The sequence below is a fragment of the Astyanax mexicanus genome, chromosome 8 (assembly GCF_023375975.1).
Source record: "Astyanax mexicanus isolate ESR-SI-001 chromosome 8, AstMex3_surface, whole genome shotgun sequence".
Classification (NCBI taxonomy): domain Eukaryota; kingdom Metazoa; phylum Chordata; class Actinopteri; order Characiformes; family Acestrorhamphidae; genus Astyanax; species Astyanax mexicanus.
This window is the reverse complement of record NC_064415.1, coordinates 30883072-30902585: the sequence shown is the minus strand read 5'-3', so window position 1 is coordinate 30902585 and position 19514 is coordinate 30883072. Positions and strand designations below refer to the sequence as shown.

The window sequence follows — 19514 nt, the reverse complement described above, 5'->3', positions numbered from 1 at the left end:
CATGATAAGACGTCTAATGTTTAGTGGGTGAGGTCAGGGTTTGTTACTTCACACAGTTTTGAAACGTTTCAAATCTTTGGTGTATTGGGTTCGTGCCTAAGAAAGTGAACGCAGCTAATCTGAGATCAGAATGTTTTGTCTAGTTCTGCTGTTCTGGGATCATTTTGAACTTCAAGACAAGCAGGTAGTGTCTGACATCCATGATAAAGGTCCCACAAATCTATTTTTTTTTTCGAATCAATTGTTTATTTTATTTAATTTCTCAAAAGCCCCACCTTTGCAATCACTTTTGTAAAGTTGTAAATAAAAGTAACGAATAAATGTACTAAATGCCAAATACCAGGTGTGCCTCATTTTGGTTGTTCATTTTGGACCCTTTTTGAACATGGAAACTAAATATGATTTTTTTTCACCACTCTGATGAAGCCAAAGATTGGTGCATTCTTTCAATTACATTATCACACATGATATCACATAATGTTTGATTAAAAAAAAATATATATATATATAAACATATATATATATATATATATATATATATATATATATATATATATATATATATATATATATATATATAAACGTCTTAGAAACTCTTTGTGAAGAAATTATATGTTCTTATGCAAATTTATAGCTAAAGTAAACACAAGAGGTGTTCTTATAGTTCACAGATCATTGTTTATAAAAAATATTGCTATGTATGTGATTTTAGCTTTTGCTTCATTTTATCTTCTAGGTTTATCTATATTGTCTTATCAGAAAATGACTTTATAATACATTTTAGAAAAGTTATTTAGGACGTTAATAAGCAACGTGTTATTGAAGACTCCCACAACCTCCACCTTCTAGGGTGACTTCTTGCTAATGGATCTCAGTTGAAGTGTGAAGTTGTCTGAAACTCCTCGGCTTATTAGGATCTCTTTGAGCTGTAGGAACACACAGACATAGTGGTGACATGTAGAACAACTGGAATAATGTAGATTCTGCAGACACTGTTTATGAAGTCTTTAATCCTATACCTGCTGCATTAGGTACATCTACTGTGAACCTGTATGATCTATTGTACATTTTATTCACAATTTTTGCTGTAAAAATATTTATAAATATTTTATATTTATTACACATTTAACATAAAATTGGCAAATCTTATCCTTCCAGTAAACACTCAGTAACATTGTCTGAAAAGAACACAATGGTGTTTGAATTATTTTTAAATGTTACCTGTTGGAGGAATAACTGGGAGCTGTTCGCTGCCATCAAGTTTTTGACTGAAATAACTTTTAGGCGCATGACCATCACATTTCCTGTAAAAGGCCATTAAAAAAATACATATTCAGTTCATGTTCATATTCTTGTATGTGTCTTAATCATGTAAAAGAACAGAAAATCAGAATGAAGAATAAAAATGACCAAATCAAATAAAAAAAATCATATCCATTGCATGCAAAAACACAATATAATTTGACCTGGTGGTGCTGAAGTTGCATTTGTGGGAACAATAGTAGAGGGAACAGTAGTTGAGGAAATAGTGGTTGAAGATGCAGTAATTGTGAGGAATGTGTCTGCAGATGCGAAAAAGATTAATTTGTATAAGTAAACAAGTTAAATTTAAAAACTCTTAAATTAAGTAAGTTTGAGCAGAAGTATAGGTAATTCTTTTAAACAAAATACCTACACAGATGATCTTATCGGTTGATCATCTGGATATTAATAAAAATGTTTTTATATATGTATTATTGTACCATATTATATATACATATACATCTTGCACAAATGTATATTAACACATATGCCTCACTGTTCTTGCTTGATTAAAAAATGAATCCACTGAAGAGAAAATTAGCTAGTATACCAGTAAACAGGTACAACATTACTCTAACGCTATTGTGGTGGTTCAATAGTCATACATTTTCTTAATGAAAGGTAGAAAAACTAATCAATTATACAGTAATAAATAGGCTTTGTTAAGAAACTGCCAACCTATACAGTACAGTTATGTGGTAGATGTTTCTGATTAAGCAACCAACAAGTGTACGTCGGGAAATCTAACAGAAACATACATTATCCAACCTTCTATCACATGCCCACCTCCAACCAATCATGGACAGTTTCTACATTACAGTTCCCAGTGTAGGTTGCTTCAGCAAGGGCAGGTTCGTCCTTATGAATGACGCATGAATCAAGCCTAGAAAGTTTTCCTGGAACAAAACTTGCTTCGGTCTGCTCTGGCAATGTTCCCCAACTCTGAGGACTGTTTTTTTTCCAGCATGACAATGCTTAATTCCACACAGCTAGATCATCTAAGGTGTGGACCCCATTGAAAACCCATGGAATGTAATCAAAAGGAAGATAGATGGTCACAAGCCATCAATCAAAGCTGAACTGCTTGAATTTTTGAGCCAGGAGTGGCATAAGTTCACCCAACAGCAGTGTGAAAGACTGGCAGAGAGCATGCCAAGACTTGGTTATTCTACTAATTATTGATTCTGACGTTTCCTTAGATAAAACTTTAATATTGTCGTTGTTTTTAAACGAATATCAACGTGTTGACCATTTCTAATTTTCTGCAAATAAATGCTCTAAATTACAATATTTTTATTTGGAATTTGGGAAAATGGTCATCAGTAGTTTATAGAATAAAAGAACAATGTTCACTTTATGCAAACATATATCTATAAATAGGCTTCTACTGAAACTGATTATTTTGAAATGGTTCCAGAGCAGAAATATATATGCTCAGAAAAATGTTACATACCAATAGGTGTGTCTGTTGTGGTCGTTTCTGTTGTTGGCTGCAGTAATGTTGTTACAACAGTAGTGCCTGCAGAGATACAGAGAAAAGAGAAATAGTTAAACAGTTATAGGGAAAATGACCTACTGAGACTGTTGTGATTACATTTGGTTTAAAAAAAAAACTTAAAATATACATTACATACCAATAGGTGTGTCTGTTGTGGTCGTTTCTGTTGTTGGCTCAAGTATTGTTGTTTGAACAGTTGTGCCTGCAGGGATACAGAGGAAAAGAGAAAGAATAAAACAGTTAAACAGGAAAAATGACCTACTGAGACTGTTGTAATTACATTAGCTTTTTAAAAAATGTAAAATATGTGATTTGTACCAATAGTTGTGTCTGTTGTGGTCGTTTCTGTTGTTGTCTCCAGTATTGTTGTTAGAACAGTTGTGCCTGCAGAGATACAGAGAAAATGAGCAAGAGTAAAACACTTAAATAGGGAAATTTAAAAGAAATGACCTACTGAGAATTGTGACTACAGTTTAAAAAATACACTTAAATATACATTATGTACCAATAGTTGTGTCTGTTGTGGTCGTTTCTGTTGTTGTCTCCGGTATTGTTGTTGGAACAGTTGTGCCTGCAGGGATACAGAGGAAAAGAGAAAGAACGAGTTGTCCCCCTGTCACAGGGGGACGTAGGGCCCTCGCACAACAGCGCAAATCGTACCGGGCCAAACCGAGAAACCGGTAAAAGTAATTTTGAGGTCTTATTGAGTGTGCCAATTTTCAAGAGTTTTCTATCCTGTTAAACATGTGAAATATCCATTTAAAATACAGGTGGCGCTATGGCGCTGTTAAAATACATGTATTTGAAATTCTAATTCTACATCAAACAACAGCCTTAGATAAGCAGGCTGGTCAAATTTTGTGAGTTTTTCTCCGTTATAACCTCCTCAAAACTCCTGGCATTACCTAGGTTTTCACCTCCTGTTTTGATGTGGGATCTCAAAAATTCAACCATCTGCCATTTCGTCCTCGTTTGAGATATCGACTATTCCTTCACAATTTATCATCAGATATGTTCAATGTTTATTTTTACCAAATACCAAGAGAATTCATCAAATTTGCTAGGAGTAGTTTGACAATGTACACAAAAAATGTGTGTAAAATGCAGATATTTCAAAATGGCCGACTTCCTGTTGGGCAGAGTCAGTCCTACCAATGCTGAAAATGTGTGTAATGATGTCTTTTGTGTTTTTGCCAAGTTTCATGAATTTTCAATAATCTGTTTTCTGACCGTGTCATGGTTTCACTTTGGTTTAGTGTTGCGTCTCTAGTGAATCAATTGCTCGCCATTGGGTCACCGTTTTACCGATCAACTAATCCTTTGGAAATTATCATCAAATATGTCTGTTGTTAATTTACAGCGAAATAAGAGGTAATCTGACAAAGACTTTAGGAGCAGTTTAAATTAGTTTGTGAAAAATGTGTAAAAATATTACAAATTCCAATATGGCCGACTTCCTGTGGGGCGGAGCTAATACAAGCCAATTGCAAATATGTGCAGGGTCATACTATCTACGATCCTACCAAAATTTGAGAAGATTAGACAAATTTTGACACATCCACAGCTAATTTATTAAACGAACCAATTAGGGGGCGCTGTAGAGTCCGCTAGCTATACATGAAAAAATTGTCAAAATATTTGTAAAGTGTTTTTAGGTCTTATGCAATCTGTCAATTTTCAAGAGGTTTTGAGCATTCCCGTAATGTCAAATATGCATTGAAACCTAGGTGGCGCTGTAGAGCCAATGAAATACGTATATATGAAATTTTAATTTCAGATCAAAGTACTGCTTAAATCAAGCAGGCCTGTAATTTTTTGAGAGTTTTCATCCTTTTTAACCTCCTCAAACACCTACCAACACCAGAATGTATTCACTTCCTGTTTTAACGGGGCATCTCAAGCAATTCAACTGTCCGCCATTTCGTCCTCGCTTAAGTTATCGACTATTCCTTCGCAATTTATCATCAGGTGTGTTAGTAGTTTATTACTGACAAATATCAAGAGTATTCAACAAATTCCCTAGGAGCAGTTCGACAAAGTATGCAAAAAATGTGTGTAAAATGCACATATTTCAAAATGGCCGACTTCCTGTTGGGCGGAGTCAATCATTCCAATACTAAAAACGTGTCTTATGATGTCTCTTGTGTTTTTACCAAGTTTCATGATTTTTCAATCATCTGTTTTATGACTGTGTCATGGTTTCACTTTGGTCTAGTGTTGCGTCTCCATTAAATTAATTGCCTGCCATTACGTCATCGTTTCAGCTATCAACTATTCCTTCGCAATTTATCACCATGTATGTCTGGGGACTATCCACTGACAATTTTGAGGTAATCTGACAAAGACTCTAGGAGGAGTTCGAATGAGTTTGTGAAAAATATGTAAAAATTCCACAAATTCCAAAATGGCCGACTTCCTGTTGGGCGGAGCCAATGCATGCCGATTGCTAATATGTGCGGAATCATATTGTCTATGTTTCTGCCAAAAATCGAGAATATCTGAGAATTTTTGAGAAGGTCACGGCTAATTTATTAGCCCAACCAAATAGGGGGCGCTGTAGAGTCATCTAGCTACACACGACAAAAATGACAATACATATCTAAATCATTTCGAGGCCTCAATGAATCTGCCAATTATCAAGAGGCTGAGCGCTTTCCATAAATGTCATGTAAAATTGGTGGCGCTAGAGAGCTGATGAAAATCAAAAGTGCGAAATTCGAGTTCACTATCAAAGTACATCCTGAGCCAAATAAGCTTTTCAAGTTTTATGAGTTTTCGAACATCATAACCCCTCCGAAACCCAGCGGGAAACTTTATATTTTGCGACTTCCTGCCAAAATGGCCGACTTCCTGTTGGGTGGAGTCAGATAAATCCAAGTGATTCTTGTTCTTTATGAGGAGGTCAATGAGCGTACCAAAGTTGGTGCACATTGGACAAACTTCATCCCGGCCACTGCCTACGTTTGGGGGCGCTATAGAGCTCCTGAACCACGACCACGCCCATGCCTTATGTAACTTTTTCATTTTCGCTGACTTTTAGGCCTATGCCAATTTGTATGAGTTTTCGAGTATCGGAAAGGCCTCAAAAATGGGCGAACCTGAATATAATAATAACGAGTTGTCCCCCTGTCACAGGGGGACGTAGGGCCCTCGCACAACAGCGCAAATCGTACCGGGCCAAACCAAGAAACCGGTAAAAGTAATTTTAAGGTCTTATTGAGTGTGCCAATTATCAAGAGTTTTCTATCCTGTTAAACATGTGAAATATCCATTTAAAATACAGGTGGCGCTATAGTGCTGTTAAAATACATGTATTTGAAATTCTAATTCTACATCAAAGAACAGCCTTAGATAAGCAGGCCGGTCAAATTTTGTGAGTTTTTCTCCGTTATATTATCCTCAAAACACCTAGCATTACCTAGGTTTTCACCTCCTGTTTTGATGTGGCATCTCACAAATTCAACCATCTGCCATTTCATCCTCATTTGAGATTTCAACTATTCCTTCACAATTTATCATCAGATATGTTCAATGTTTATTTTTACCAAATACCAAGAGAATTCAACAAATTTGCTAGGAGTAGTTTGACAATGTACACAAAAAATGTGTGTAAAATGCAGATATTTCAAAATGGCCGACTTCCTGTTGGGCGGAGTCAGTCCTACCAATGCTGAAAACGTGTCTAATGATGTCTTTTGTGTTTTTGCCAAGTTTCATGAATTTTCAATAATCTGTTTTCTGACCGTGTCATGGTTTCACTTTGGTTTAGTGTTGCGTCTCTAGTGAATCAATTGCTCGCCATTGGGTCACCGTTTTACCGATCAACTAATACTTTGGCAGTTATCATCAAATATGTCTGTTGTTCATTTACAGTGAAATAAGAGGTAATCTGACAAAGACTTTAGGAGCAGTTTAAATGAGTTTGTGAAAAATGTGTAAAAATATTGCAAATTCCAATATGGCTGACTTCCTGTTGGGCGGAGCTAATACAAGCCAATTGCAAATATGTGCAGGGTCATACTATCTACGATCCTACCAAAATTTGAGAAGATTAGACAAATTTTGACACATCCACAGCTAATTTATTAAATGAACGAATTAGGGGGCGCTGTAGAGTCCGCTAGCTATACATGAAAAAATTGTCAAAATATTTGTAAAGTGTTTTTAGTTCTTACGCAATCTGTCAATTTTCAAGAGGTTTCGAGCATTTCCGTAATGTCAAATATGCATTGAAACCTAGGTGGCGCTATAGAGCCAATGAAATATGTATATATGAAATTTCAATTTTTAATCAAAGGACCGCTTAAATCAAGCAGGCCTGTAAATTTTCGTGAGTTTTCAACCTGTTTAACCTCCTCAAACACCTACCAACACCAGAATGTATTTACTTCCTATTTTAATGGGGTATCTCGATCAATTCAACTGTCCGCCATTTCGTCCTCGTTTAAGATACTGACTATTCCTTCGCAATTTATCATCAGGTATGTTAGTAGTTTATTGCTGACAAATATCAAGAGTATTCAACAAATTCCCTAGGAGGAGTTCGACAAAGTATGCAAAAAATGTGTGTAAAATGCACGTTTTTCAAAATGGCCGACTTCCTGTTGGGCGGAGTCAATCATATCAACACTGAAAACGTGTGTAATGATGTCTTTTATGTTTTTGCCAAGTTTCATGAATTTCCAAGCAGCTGTGTTCTGACCATGCTAATGTTTCTATTTGGTTAAGTGTTGTGTCTCCATTAAATCAATTGCCCGCTATTACGTCATCGTTTCAGCTATCAACTATTCCTTCGCAATTTAGCACCATGTATGTCTGGAGACTATCCACAGACCATTTAGTCGTAATCTGACAAAGACTCTAGAAGGAGTTCGAACGAGTTCGTGAAAAATGTGTAAAAATTTAACATTTTTCAAAATGGCCGACTTCCTGTTGGGCGGAGGTAATACATGCCAATGGGTATTATGTGTGGCATCGTAATATCTATGTTTCTACCAAAAATCTTGAACATTGGAGAAAATTTGAGACAGCTACCGCTAATTTATTAGCCTAAACCAAATAGGGGGCGCTGTAGAGTCATTTAGCTCCACATTAGACAAACGATTACATTTCTCGAAATCATTTAAAGGCATTATTGGGTCTGCTAATTTGGAAGAGGCTAAGAGCTATCTATAAATGTCATATAAAATAGGTGGCGCTAGAGAGCTGATAAATTATGAATATGAAAAAATTCAATTTTACATCAAAGTACAGCTTATGCCCAATAGGCCTGTGAAATTTTATGAGTTTTCGAACATCGTAACCCACCCAAAATGCCACGGGAAACTTTTTTTTTTGCCACTTCCTGCCAAAATGGCCGACTTCCTGTTAGGCCGAGTCAAATAAATCCAAGTGATTCTTGATCGGTATAATGAGGTCAATGAGCGTACCAAAGTTGGTGCACATTGGACAAACTTTATCCTGGCCACTGGCAACGTTTGGGGGCGCTATAGAGCTCCTGATCAACGCCTAAGCCCAGGAACCATGAAATTTAAAATTTTTCACCGGCCTTGACGTCTGTGCTAAAATTCAAGAGTTTTCGACTATCAGAAAGGCCTCAAAAATGGGCGCGAAGTTTAAAAATAAAAATAATAATAATAAACGGACCAAAAACAATAGGGCTTTGCACCTCTGGTGCAGGCTTCGCCTGCGCCTTCGGTGCTCGGGCCCTAATAATAATAAACGGACCAAAAACAATAGGGCTTTGCACCTCCGGTGCAGGCTTCGCCTGCGCCTTCGGTGCTCGGGCCCTAATAAAACAGTTAAACAGGAAAAATGACCTACTGAGACTGTTGTAATTACATTAGCTTTTTAAAAAATGTAAAATATGTGATTTGTACCAATAGTTGTGTCTGTTGTGGTCGTTTCTGTTGTTGTCTCCAGTATTGTTGTTAGAACAGTTGTGCCTGCAGAGATACAGAGAAAATGAGCAAGAGTAAAACACTTAAATAGGGAAATTTAAAAGAAATGACCTACTGAGAATTGTGACTACAGTTTAAAAAATACACTTAAATATACATTATGTACCAATAGTTGTGTCTGTTGTGGTCGTTTCTGTTGTTGTCTCCGGTATTGTTGTTGGAACAGTTGTGCCTGCAGGGATACAGAGAAAATGGCAGAAATGGCTTCTTTCGCATCACTCTCCCATACAGCTAGAACTAAAAATGATTAAGATTTATAGGGGTGCCCAAACTATATTAACCACGTGACCTACCAATTCTGTACTTTGAAAAATGGGACATTTAAGAGATTCTGCGCATCCACAATGAAAGAGCAATGGGAGGGGTAAGCAGTTGGAGCTCACTGATTATAGGGTGGAGGTTCTCACTAATGAGATCATACAGCAAGAAGACACAATGGAGAGCATTAATTTCAAAGAAAAACACCACTGCTGCAGTTTGGCAGCATTTTGGATTCATTCCAAAATGAAAAGGGAGAGCCAGCAAACCTAGATGAACCAGTATGTAAGATCTGCCTACAAAAAGTCTCCGCCAAAGATGGAAACACAGCAAACATGCATTCTCATCTTAAAAGGAAGCCTCTTTATTATAGTTCAATTTTATTTTCTTTTTCTCCTCCAATTCAGTTAGTTTTAATTCGTTTTTAGAGTGGGTTTGCTATTTTTTATTAGTTTTTACACCTCATATCAGAGAGACTAATTTGAGAAAAACATAAACAAACTCTACAGGTTTCACTAATTTTATCGAAATGATCAACTATGAGAGGGAGAGAGAGAGATTTATGAGTTTATCTTCCCACGTGGAGTGTTCTGGTTCTGGAGTCACAGGTAAAGATTCTCATAGCTGCTTCTCAATAGGACTTAGCTGAGTGGAGTTTATTCCTCATACGGTATCTCCTGTTTCTCTACAAAACAAGTGCTTTTATCTCCCTCACTCAGATTTCTACTGCGGTCAAGCCAGCCCCCACTTCAAAACGCTTGGTCAAACTAGCCCCCACACTGTTTCTCAGAGCGCGCATACACTGAACATTGCGGTAAGCGTGAGAAGGAACACATTTCAAAATAAAAGTCCCCCCCCCCCCCCCCCCCAATATCAAGACATTATGCTGTGGAGTGGTATTAAAATGAATCCACATGATATCACATGTTATGTCTGATATCACATGTCAATTTCATGTAGTCCTGGTAGTACACAAAATAAAAGCCCTGTAAATTATAACAATTATGTTATTTTAATAATAATAATAATAATAATAATAATAATAATAATAATAATAATAATAATAATAATAATAAAAATACTTGTATGTGTCACTCACTTAATAACAGGGCATTATAATGTGTCATTTCAAAATAAAGGCCCTTTAAATTATAACAATATTTTATTTTAACACAATGTTTAGATTGTTATTAAAAGGAATCTGTCTGATATCACAGGTCAATTTCATATAGTCCTGATAGTACACCACGTGTATTTATTACTCACTTAATATCAGAACATTTTAATGTGTCATTTCAAAATAAAGGCCCTTTAAATTAATACAATATTTTATTTCAACACAATGTTTAGACTGTTATTAAAAGGATTATGTCTGATATCACAGGTCAATTTCATATAGTCCTGATAGTACATCACTTTTATGTGTCACTCACTTAATATCAGAACATTTTGATGTGTCATTTCAAAATAAAGGCCCTTTAAATTGTAACATTTATGTAATTTTACATAATGTTTAGACTGTTATTAAAAAAAATCTGTCTGATATCACAGTTCAATTTCATATAGTCCTGATAGTACACCACTTGTATGTTTCACTCACTTAATATCAGAACATTTTGATGTGTCATTTCAAAATAAAAGCCCTTTAAATTATAACAATATTTTATTTCAACACAATGTTTAGACTGTTATTAAAAGGAATTTGTCTGATATCACAAGTCAATTTCATATAGTCCTGATAGTACACAACTTTTATGTGTCACTCACTTAATATCAGAACATTTTGATGTGTCATTTCAAAATAAAGGCCATTTAAATTATAACAATCTTTTATTTTACCACAATGTTTAGACTGTTATTAAAGACAAATATGTCTGATATCACAGTTCAATTTCATATAGTCCTAATAGTACACCACTTGTATGTTTCACTCACTTTATATCAGAACATTTTGATGTGTCATTTCAAAATAAAGGCCCTTTAAATGTAACATTTATGTAATTTTACACAATGTTTAGACTGTTATTTAAAAAATTCTATCTGATATCACAGTTCAATTTCATATAGTCCTGATAGTACACCACTTGTATGTTTCACTCACTTAATATCAGGACATTTTGATGTGTCATTTCAAAATAAAGGCCCTTTAAATTGTAACATTTATGTAATTTTACACAATGTTTAGACTGTTATTAAAATAAAATCTGTCTGATATCACAGTTCAATTTCATATAGTCCTGATAGTACACCACTTGTATGTTTCACTCACTTAATATCAGAACATTTTGATGTGTCATTTCAAAATAAAGGCCATTTAAATTATAACAATCTTTTATTTTACCACAATGTTTAGACTGTTATTAAAATAAATCTGTCTGATATCACAGGTCAATTCCATATAGTCCTGATAGTACACTACTTGTATGTGTCACTCACGTAATAACAGAACATTTTGATGTGTCATTTCAAAATAAAGGCCCTTTAAATTGTAACATTTATGTAATTTTACACAATGTTTAGACTGATATTAAAAAAAATCTGTCTGATATCACAGGTCAATTCCATATAGTCCTGATAGTACACTACTTGTATTTGTCACCCACTTAATATCAGAACTATTGATGTGTCATTTCAAAATAAGGGCCATTTAAATTGTAACATTTATGTAATTTTACACAATGTTTAGACTGTTATTAAAAAAAATCTGTCTGATATCACAGTTCAATTTCATATAGTCCTGATAGTACACCACTTGTATGTTTCACTCACTTAATATCAGAACATTTTGGTGTGTCATTTCAAAATAAAGGCCCTTTAAATTGTAACATTTATGTAATTTTACACAATGTTTAGACTGTTATTAAAAAAAATCTGTCTGATATCACAGGTCAATTCCATATAGTCCTGATAGTACACCACTTGAAATTTAAATGTGATAGACAGATTTATCTTACTAGCATTCTAAACATTGTGTTAAAATAAAAGATTGTTACAATTTAAAGGGCCTTTATTTTGAAATGACACATCAAAATGTTTTGTTAATAGGTGACTGACAAATACAAGTAGTGTACTATCAGGACTATATGAAATTGACCTGTGATATCAGACATAATCCTTTTAATAACAGTCTAAACATTGTGTTAAAATAATATATTGTTATAATTTAAATGGCTTTTATTTTAAAATGACACATCAAAATGTTCTGAATTTAAGTGAGTGACAAATACAAGTGGTGTACTATCAGGACTATATGGAATTGACCTGTGATATCAGACAGATTCCTTTTAATAACAGTCGAAACTTGTGTTAAAGCTCACCTTCCGTCGTTTTTTCTTTCATTTTAAAATGTCTAGTTGTGGTCTCTAGTATGAATGAATGACATGTGAGCCGTTTTTGTAAAAAAAAAAAGTGCTCAGGTGTCTCTGTATAGCTCTTTTTTAATGGACTGTTTTAGGGGTGTGTCCAAAATGACCGGATTCCAGCTTTGCTCATGAATATTCATACATGCAAACAGCATGCAAATATCTCTCCTCTGATTGGCTAGGAGCACTGCGACGCCCCTCCGCCGCTCTGCCGCTCACTGCCTCCCACCTCCTAACTGATGAGCGGTGATGTTGCGTCGCTTCAGCTCCGCCTCTGGGAGTTTCTCGAGCCAAGGTGGGCTGGTCTGTGAGTTTCTGCCTACTTAGGCAGAAAGATAATTCAAAATTCACCCGTTTTTCGGAGGGGGGGAGGGGGGATTTCTTTGCTTAGCTCCTGCAGACAATGGGGGCTGCAAAACAGTTTAATGTGCAGGTGTACACATTCAACTCGGAGAGACCTACTGTATTCCACAAAAAACAAGAAAAATCGGATTTTCGCGGAAGGTGAGCTTTAAGATAAAAATATTGTTATAATTTAAAAGGCCTTTATTTTGAAATAACACATCAAAATGTTCTGATTTTAAGTGAGTGAAACATACAAGTGGTGTACTATCAGGACTACAGTTGTGGTCAAAAGTTTACATACACTTGTAAAAAAACATAATGTTATGGCTGTCTTGAGTTTTCAATAAGTTCTACAACTCTTATTTTTCTGTGATAGAGTGATCGGAACACATACATGTTTGTCACAAAAAACAGTCATAAAATTTGGTTCTTTCATACATTTATTATGGGTCTGCTGAAAATGTCACCAAATCTGCTGGGTCAAAAATATACATACAGCAACAAAATTTGTCAATTTTGGTGATGTAGCGAGTTGTGTCAATCAAATTAGCTTCATGTCATGGCCTCTTCACTTCTTGTAAGTGATTCTGATTGACTACAGCTGTTGACTTCTCATGAGCCCATTTAAATAGGGCTCATTTGACCCAGTGATTAGACTCAGCTACAAAAGCTACAATGGGAAAGTCAAAGGAACTCAGTGTGGATCTGAAAAAGCGAATTATTGACTTGAACAAGTCAGGGAAGTCACTTGGAGCCATTTCAAAGCAGCTACAGGTCCCAAGAGCAACTGTGCAGACAATTATACGCAAGTATAAAGTGCATGGAACAGTTGTGTCACTGCCACGATCAGGAAGAAAACGCAAGCTATCACATGCTGCCGAGAGGAGATTGGTCAGGATGGTCAAGAGTCAACCAAGAATCACCAAGAAGCAGGTCTGCAAGGATTTGGAAGCTGATGGAACACAGGTGTCAGTCTCCACAGTCAAGAGTGTTTTACATCGCCATGGACTGAGAGGCTGCCGTGCAAGAAAGAAGCCCTTGCTCCAGAAAAGGCACCTTAAGACTCGGCTGAAGTCTGCTGCTGATCACATGGACAAAGATAAAACCTTCTGGAGGAAAGTTCTCTGGTCAGACGAAACAAAAATTGAGCTGTTTGGCCACAACACCCAGCAATATGTTTGGAGGAGAAAAGGTGAGGCCTTTAATCCCAGGAACACCATGCCTACTGTCAAGCATGGTGGTGGTAGTATTATGCTCTGGGGATGTTTTGCTGCCAGTGGAACTGGTTCTTTGCAGAAAGTAAATGGGATAATGAAGAAGGAGGATTACCTCCAAATTCTGCAGGAAAACTTAAAACCATCAGCCCGAAGGTTGGGTCTTGGGCGCAGTTGGGTGTTCCAACAAGACAATGACCCAAAACACACATCAAAAGTGGTAAAGGAATGGCTAAACCAGGCTAGAATTAAGGTTTTAGAATGGCCTTCCCAAAGTCCTGACTTAAACCCCATTGAGAACATGTGGACAGTGCTAAAGAAACGGGTTCATGCAAGAAAACCATCACATTTAGCTGAACTGCACCAATTCTGTCAAGAAGAGTGGTCAAACATTCGACCTGAAGCTTGCCAGGAGCTTGTGGATGGCTACCAAAAGCGCCTAGTTGCCGTGAAAATGGCCAAGGGACATGTAACCAAATACTAATGTTGCTGTATGTATATTTTTGACCCAGCAGATTTGGTGACATTTTCAGCAGACCCATAATAAATGTATGAAAGAACCAAATTTTATGACTGTTTTTTGTGACAAACATGTATGTGTTCCGATCACTCTATCACAGAAAAATAAGAGTTGTAGAACTTATTGAAAACTCAAGACAGCCATAACATTATGTTTTTTTACAAGTGTATGTAAACTTTTGACCACAACTGTATATGGAATTGACCTGTGATATCAGACAGATTTTTTTTAATAACAGTCTAAACATTGTGTAAAATTGCATAAATGTTACAATTTAAATGGCCCTTATTTTGAAATGACACATCAAAATGTTCTGATTTTAAGTGAGTGAAACATACAAGTGGTGTACTATCAGGACTATATGAAATTGACCTGTGATATCAGACAGATTCCTTTTAATAACAGTCTAAACATTGTGTTGAAATAAAATATTTTTATAATTTAAAGGGCCTTTATTTTGAAATGACACATCAAAATGTTCTGATTTTAAGTGAGTGACACATACAAGTAGTGTACCATCAGGACTATATGAAATTGAACTGTGATATCAGACAGATTTCTTTTAATAACAGTCTAAACCTTGTGTAAAATTACATAAATGTTACAATTTAAAGGGCCTTTATTTTGAAATGACACATCAAAATGTTCTGATTTTAAGTGAGTGAAACATAAAAGTGGTGTACTATCAGGACTATATGAAATTGAACTGTGATATCAGACAGATTTTTTTTTAATACCAGTCTAAACATTGTGTAAAATTACATAAATGTTACAATTTAAAGGGCCTTTATTTTGAAATGACACATCAAAATGTTCTGATATTAAGTGAGTGACAAATACAAGTGGTGTACTATCAGGGCTTTATAAAATTGACCTGTGATATCACACAGATTCCTTTTAATAACAGTCTAAACATTGTGTTGAAATAAAATATTTTTATAATTTAAAGGGCCTTTATTTTGAAATGACACATCAAAATGTTCTGATTTTAAGTGAGTGACACATACAAGTAGTGTACCATCAGGACTATATGATATTGACCTGTGATATCAGACAGATTTCTTTTAATAACAGTCTAAACCTTGTGTAAAATTACATAAATGTTACAATTTAAAGGGCCTTTATTTTGAAATGACACATCAAAATGTTCTGATTTTAAGTGAGTGAAACATAAAAGTGGTGTACTATCAGGACTATATGAAATTGACCTGTGATATCAGACAGAATCCTTTTAATAACAGTCTAAACATTGTGTTGAAATAAAATATTGTAATAATTTAAAGGGCCTTTATTTTGAAATGACACATCAAAATCTTCTGATATTAAGTGAGTGACAAATACACGTGGTGTACTATCAGGACTATATGAAATTGACCTGTGATATCAGACAGATTCCTTTTAATAACAGTCTAAACATTGTGTTAAAATAAAATATTGTTATAATTGAAAGGGCCTTTATTTTGAAATGACACATTATAATGCCCTGTTATTAAGTGAGTGACACATACAAGTATTATTATTAGTAGTAGGAGTATTATTATTAGTATTATTATTATTATTATTATTAGTAGTAGTAGTAGTAGTAGTAGTATTAAAATAACATAATTGTTATAATTTACAGGGCTTTTATTTTGTGTACTACCAGGACTACAAGAAATTTACATGTGATATCAGACATAACATGTGATATCATGTGGATTCATTTTAATACCACTCCACAGCATAATGTCTTGATATTAAGAGGGGGACTTTTATTTTGAAATGTGTTCCTTCTCACGCTTACCGCAATGTTCAGTGTATGCGCGCTCTGAGAAACAGCGTGGGGGCTAGTTTGACCAAGCGTTTTGAAGTGGGGGCTGGCTTGACCGCAGTAGATTTCTGCAGTTTCCTCAGGGTTTTCTGTCGTTATTTCGCGACTAGCTCGAGCGCTATATACCAGAACTAACGCCACGGACCGCGAGGCGCCGCACGTTGCTGAAATGTGACCCCCACAGAATCTGGGTCCCCTTTGCGAGCAGAATCGGCACAACACCACCTCTGTGGTGAACATAGCGCTTATAAATAAATTAACAAACACGAAAATGAGGCGCATTCTATCTGTAATTTCAGTTCGTTTTAGTTTTTGTACAAAATACAGTTCCTGTTAGTCACGTTTTTCACTTTAATTACCGTTTTTATTACTTTAAGTTAAGGAGAACTTTCACTTTCAGTTTTCGTTATTTCTTTAACAATAATACTTGTTTACTTAGCTATATGGTGATTATCATGCCATAGCTTAAAATAAAATAAAAATAGCTTCAAAAACAATTGACTACATCACAGACTATTTCCAGAGAATCTAATATATAATATATAATATACCCCCCACACACACACCGGTAAAATCATAATCTGACGATGGCATGATGGTATGAAAAACTTCAATTCACCGCCCAACCCTAATCTTGATGATGTGCAGGACTTTGGGTAAATATTCTTTGGACTGACGTGAGAAAAGTGAAACTTTTTGGAAGGTGTGTGCATTTTAGAAAAAGAACATCATAATGAATGTAAAACATTGTGGTGTTAGTTTGATGGTCTGGGGCTGCTTTGCTACTTCAGGGCCAGGACAACTTGCTTTAATAGATGGAAGCAGTAATTCTGCTGTTTACCAGACAATGCTGAAGGAGAATATCCAGCCGTCTGTTCGTGACCTTAAGCTCAAGCTTGGGTTCTGCAGCAGATCAATGATTCAAAGCAATCAAAAAATCCACATCCGAATAGCTTTAAAAAACTAAATTAAGGTTTTGGAGCGGCCTCTCTCTCTCTCTCGCTCTAAATTGAAAACCTCTGGAATATAATCAAAAGGAAGATGGATGATCACAAGCCATCAAACCAAGCTAAACTGCTTGAATTTTTGCACTAGGAGTGGCATAAATCCCAAAAGCAGTGTGTAAGACTGGAGGAGGAGAACATGGCAACCCAGGATTTTTCCAACCAAATATTGATTTCTAAATTCTTAAATCTTTATGAATATGAACTTGTTTTCTTTGCAATATTTGGGGTCTGAAAGCTCTGTATTATTTTTGTTATTTTAGCCATTTCTTATTTTCTGCAAATAAATGCTCTAAATGACAATATTTTCATTTAGAATTTGGGAGAAATGTTGTCCGTAGTTTATAGAATAAAACAACAATGTTTGTTTTAATCAAACATATACCTATAAATAGCAAAATCAGAGAAACTGATTCAGAAACTGGAGTTGTCACTTAATTTGTTTATAAACTTTATATATATGTAAGTATACGAACCAATAGTTGTTTCTGTTGTGGTGGTTTCTGTTGTTGTTTGCAGTAATGTTGTGTCTAAAGAGATACAGAGAAAAAAAATAAAAGAGTTAAAGAGTTCTTTAAATAGGAACATTTAAAAAGGAATTACTTACTGAGACAGTGTTAACTACATCTTGTTTTAAAAACTATATATACTTTAACGTCAGACAACGATACCCTGAGAAAATATAAAAAAATATTTTTAATTGATGAGAAATGTGAAAACGTTTTTGCAACCTAATCTTAATGACTTAATGATGGTTTTTTTCACTCTTGGCGGCAACAACTGCAATCAAACTTATCCTATGACTGTCAACATGTCTTTCACATCTCTATGGAGGGATTTTGGCCCACTCTTCTTTACAGAATTACTTTATTTCTGCCACATTGGAGGGTTTTCCAGCATGAATGTCCTGATCATGATAATGCTACAGCATCTCAATCTGACTTTGAGCAGGCCACTCCAAATGTATTATTTTTTTACACTTTCAGAGGTGGATTTGTTTTTGTGCTTTGGATCATTATCCTTCTGCAGAACCCAAGTACACTTGAACTTGAGGTCTCAAACAGCTGTCTGGACATTCTCCTTTAGGAAAATTGTTGGTTTCATCTATAACAGCAATAAGTGATTTATTGATTCTACAGGTCTGGCTGTAGTTAGTGGAATTGAACTCCAAAAAGTGTGATACATCACAGTTAATTTACAACACTTTTTTTACAAAGGAATTTGTTTGGATAGTAGTTCTTTCCTTAATAAATAAAATTGTCGCATGAAAAAATATTTTTATATTTACAAAAATGCAAAAACAAAAGAAATCTGTAAGTGGGAAAATAATTTTTCATGCCACTGTTTATATATACCATAGTTTTATTATTATATAACATAACATTATGTATATTTTTATATTTAAAAATATTTTGCTGTTAAATGCTGCAGGGCCTGCGCTAGTAAGCTCTGTGGTTATCTTGCAAATAATTAATGTTTTCCTATTTAGTATAGTATCTCAATAGGAGTGACCTTCAGTAAAGAAAATGATTAAAACAATTTCTTATATATGCTCACCTGTTAAATTTATACTAATAGATGTGTCTGTTGTGGTGTTTTCTGTTGTTGGTTGCAGTGATGTTGTGTCTGCAGAGATACACAGAGATAAAAGAGTTTAAGTATTAAATAGGGAAATTAAAAAAGGAATTATCTAATTGTCACGAGTTGACCCAGGCAGGGAGACGAGGAGGCGGACACAGGTGCAGGTAAGGGCGATATAAATAAATAATTTATTAAATAAATAACAAAGAAACAAGGAAACAAGCAACAAGTAAACATGTAACAAAGAAACACAAATAACCAATAACAAACTAGAGATAATAATAATGATAAACAAACAGGGAATATATACAAGGAGCTAAACTAGGAATAAACACAAAGAAGGGGTATGTACAAGGAACTAAGGAACACGGAGCTAAACAAGAGACTAGAAAAACCAAACAAGAAATAAACAAAACTAAACAGGGCAGGGATATATTATACAAGGGATATACTAGAAACAAAACACTAAGCAGAGGACTGGGAAACGAGGAAATAAACAAGAAACTAGAAAACATATACAAGAGATTAACTGAGGAAAACACGGGCAAAGACTAGGGCTATGGAACACGGAAGAACACGGAGAGACAAAACAACAGGGGAAGGTGCAAAGACCGACAGAGACAAAGTGGTAGACCAGGGCTATATAAGGAAACAGGAAAC

At 35.2% G+C, this 19514-nt stretch overlaps 1 protein-coding gene across 18 annotated transcripts in view; it reads right to left on the bottom strand.

Annotated features, from left to right (window-relative positions):
- Positions 1-572: 572 nt before the first annotated feature.
- Positions 573-19514, bottom strand: part of LOC111188189 (integumentary mucin A.1-like) — a 30093-nt gene continuing 11151 nt past the window's right edge. For 3 of the 18 annotated variants that reach the window (XM_049482996.1, XM_049482994.1, XM_049482997.1), the window contains 11 exons: positions 18831-18899; positions 17750-17803; positions 8867-8932; positions 8680-8745; positions 3306-3371; positions 3119-3184; positions 2937-3002; positions 2756-2821; positions 1467-1562; positions 1222-1304; positions 577-926 (listed from right to left, as the gene is read on the bottom strand). In XM_049482996.1, coding sequence (XP_049338953.1) covers positions 846-926; positions 1222-1304; positions 1467-1562; positions 2756-2821; positions 2937-3002; positions 3119-3184; positions 3306-3371; positions 8680-8745; positions 8867-8932; positions 17750-17803; positions 18831-18899 — 779 coding nt within the window. In that variant the 3' untranslated portion in view covers positions 577-845. Of the gene's footprint in view, positions 927-1221; positions 1305-1466; positions 1563-2755; positions 2822-2936; positions 3003-3118; positions 3185-3305; positions 3372-8679; positions 8746-8866; positions 8933-17749; positions 17804-18830; positions 18900-19514 lie in introns of all 18 variants that reach the window. The other 15 variants (XM_049482998.1, XM_049483004.1, XM_049483001.1 and 12 more) reach the window with 15 other exon arrangements.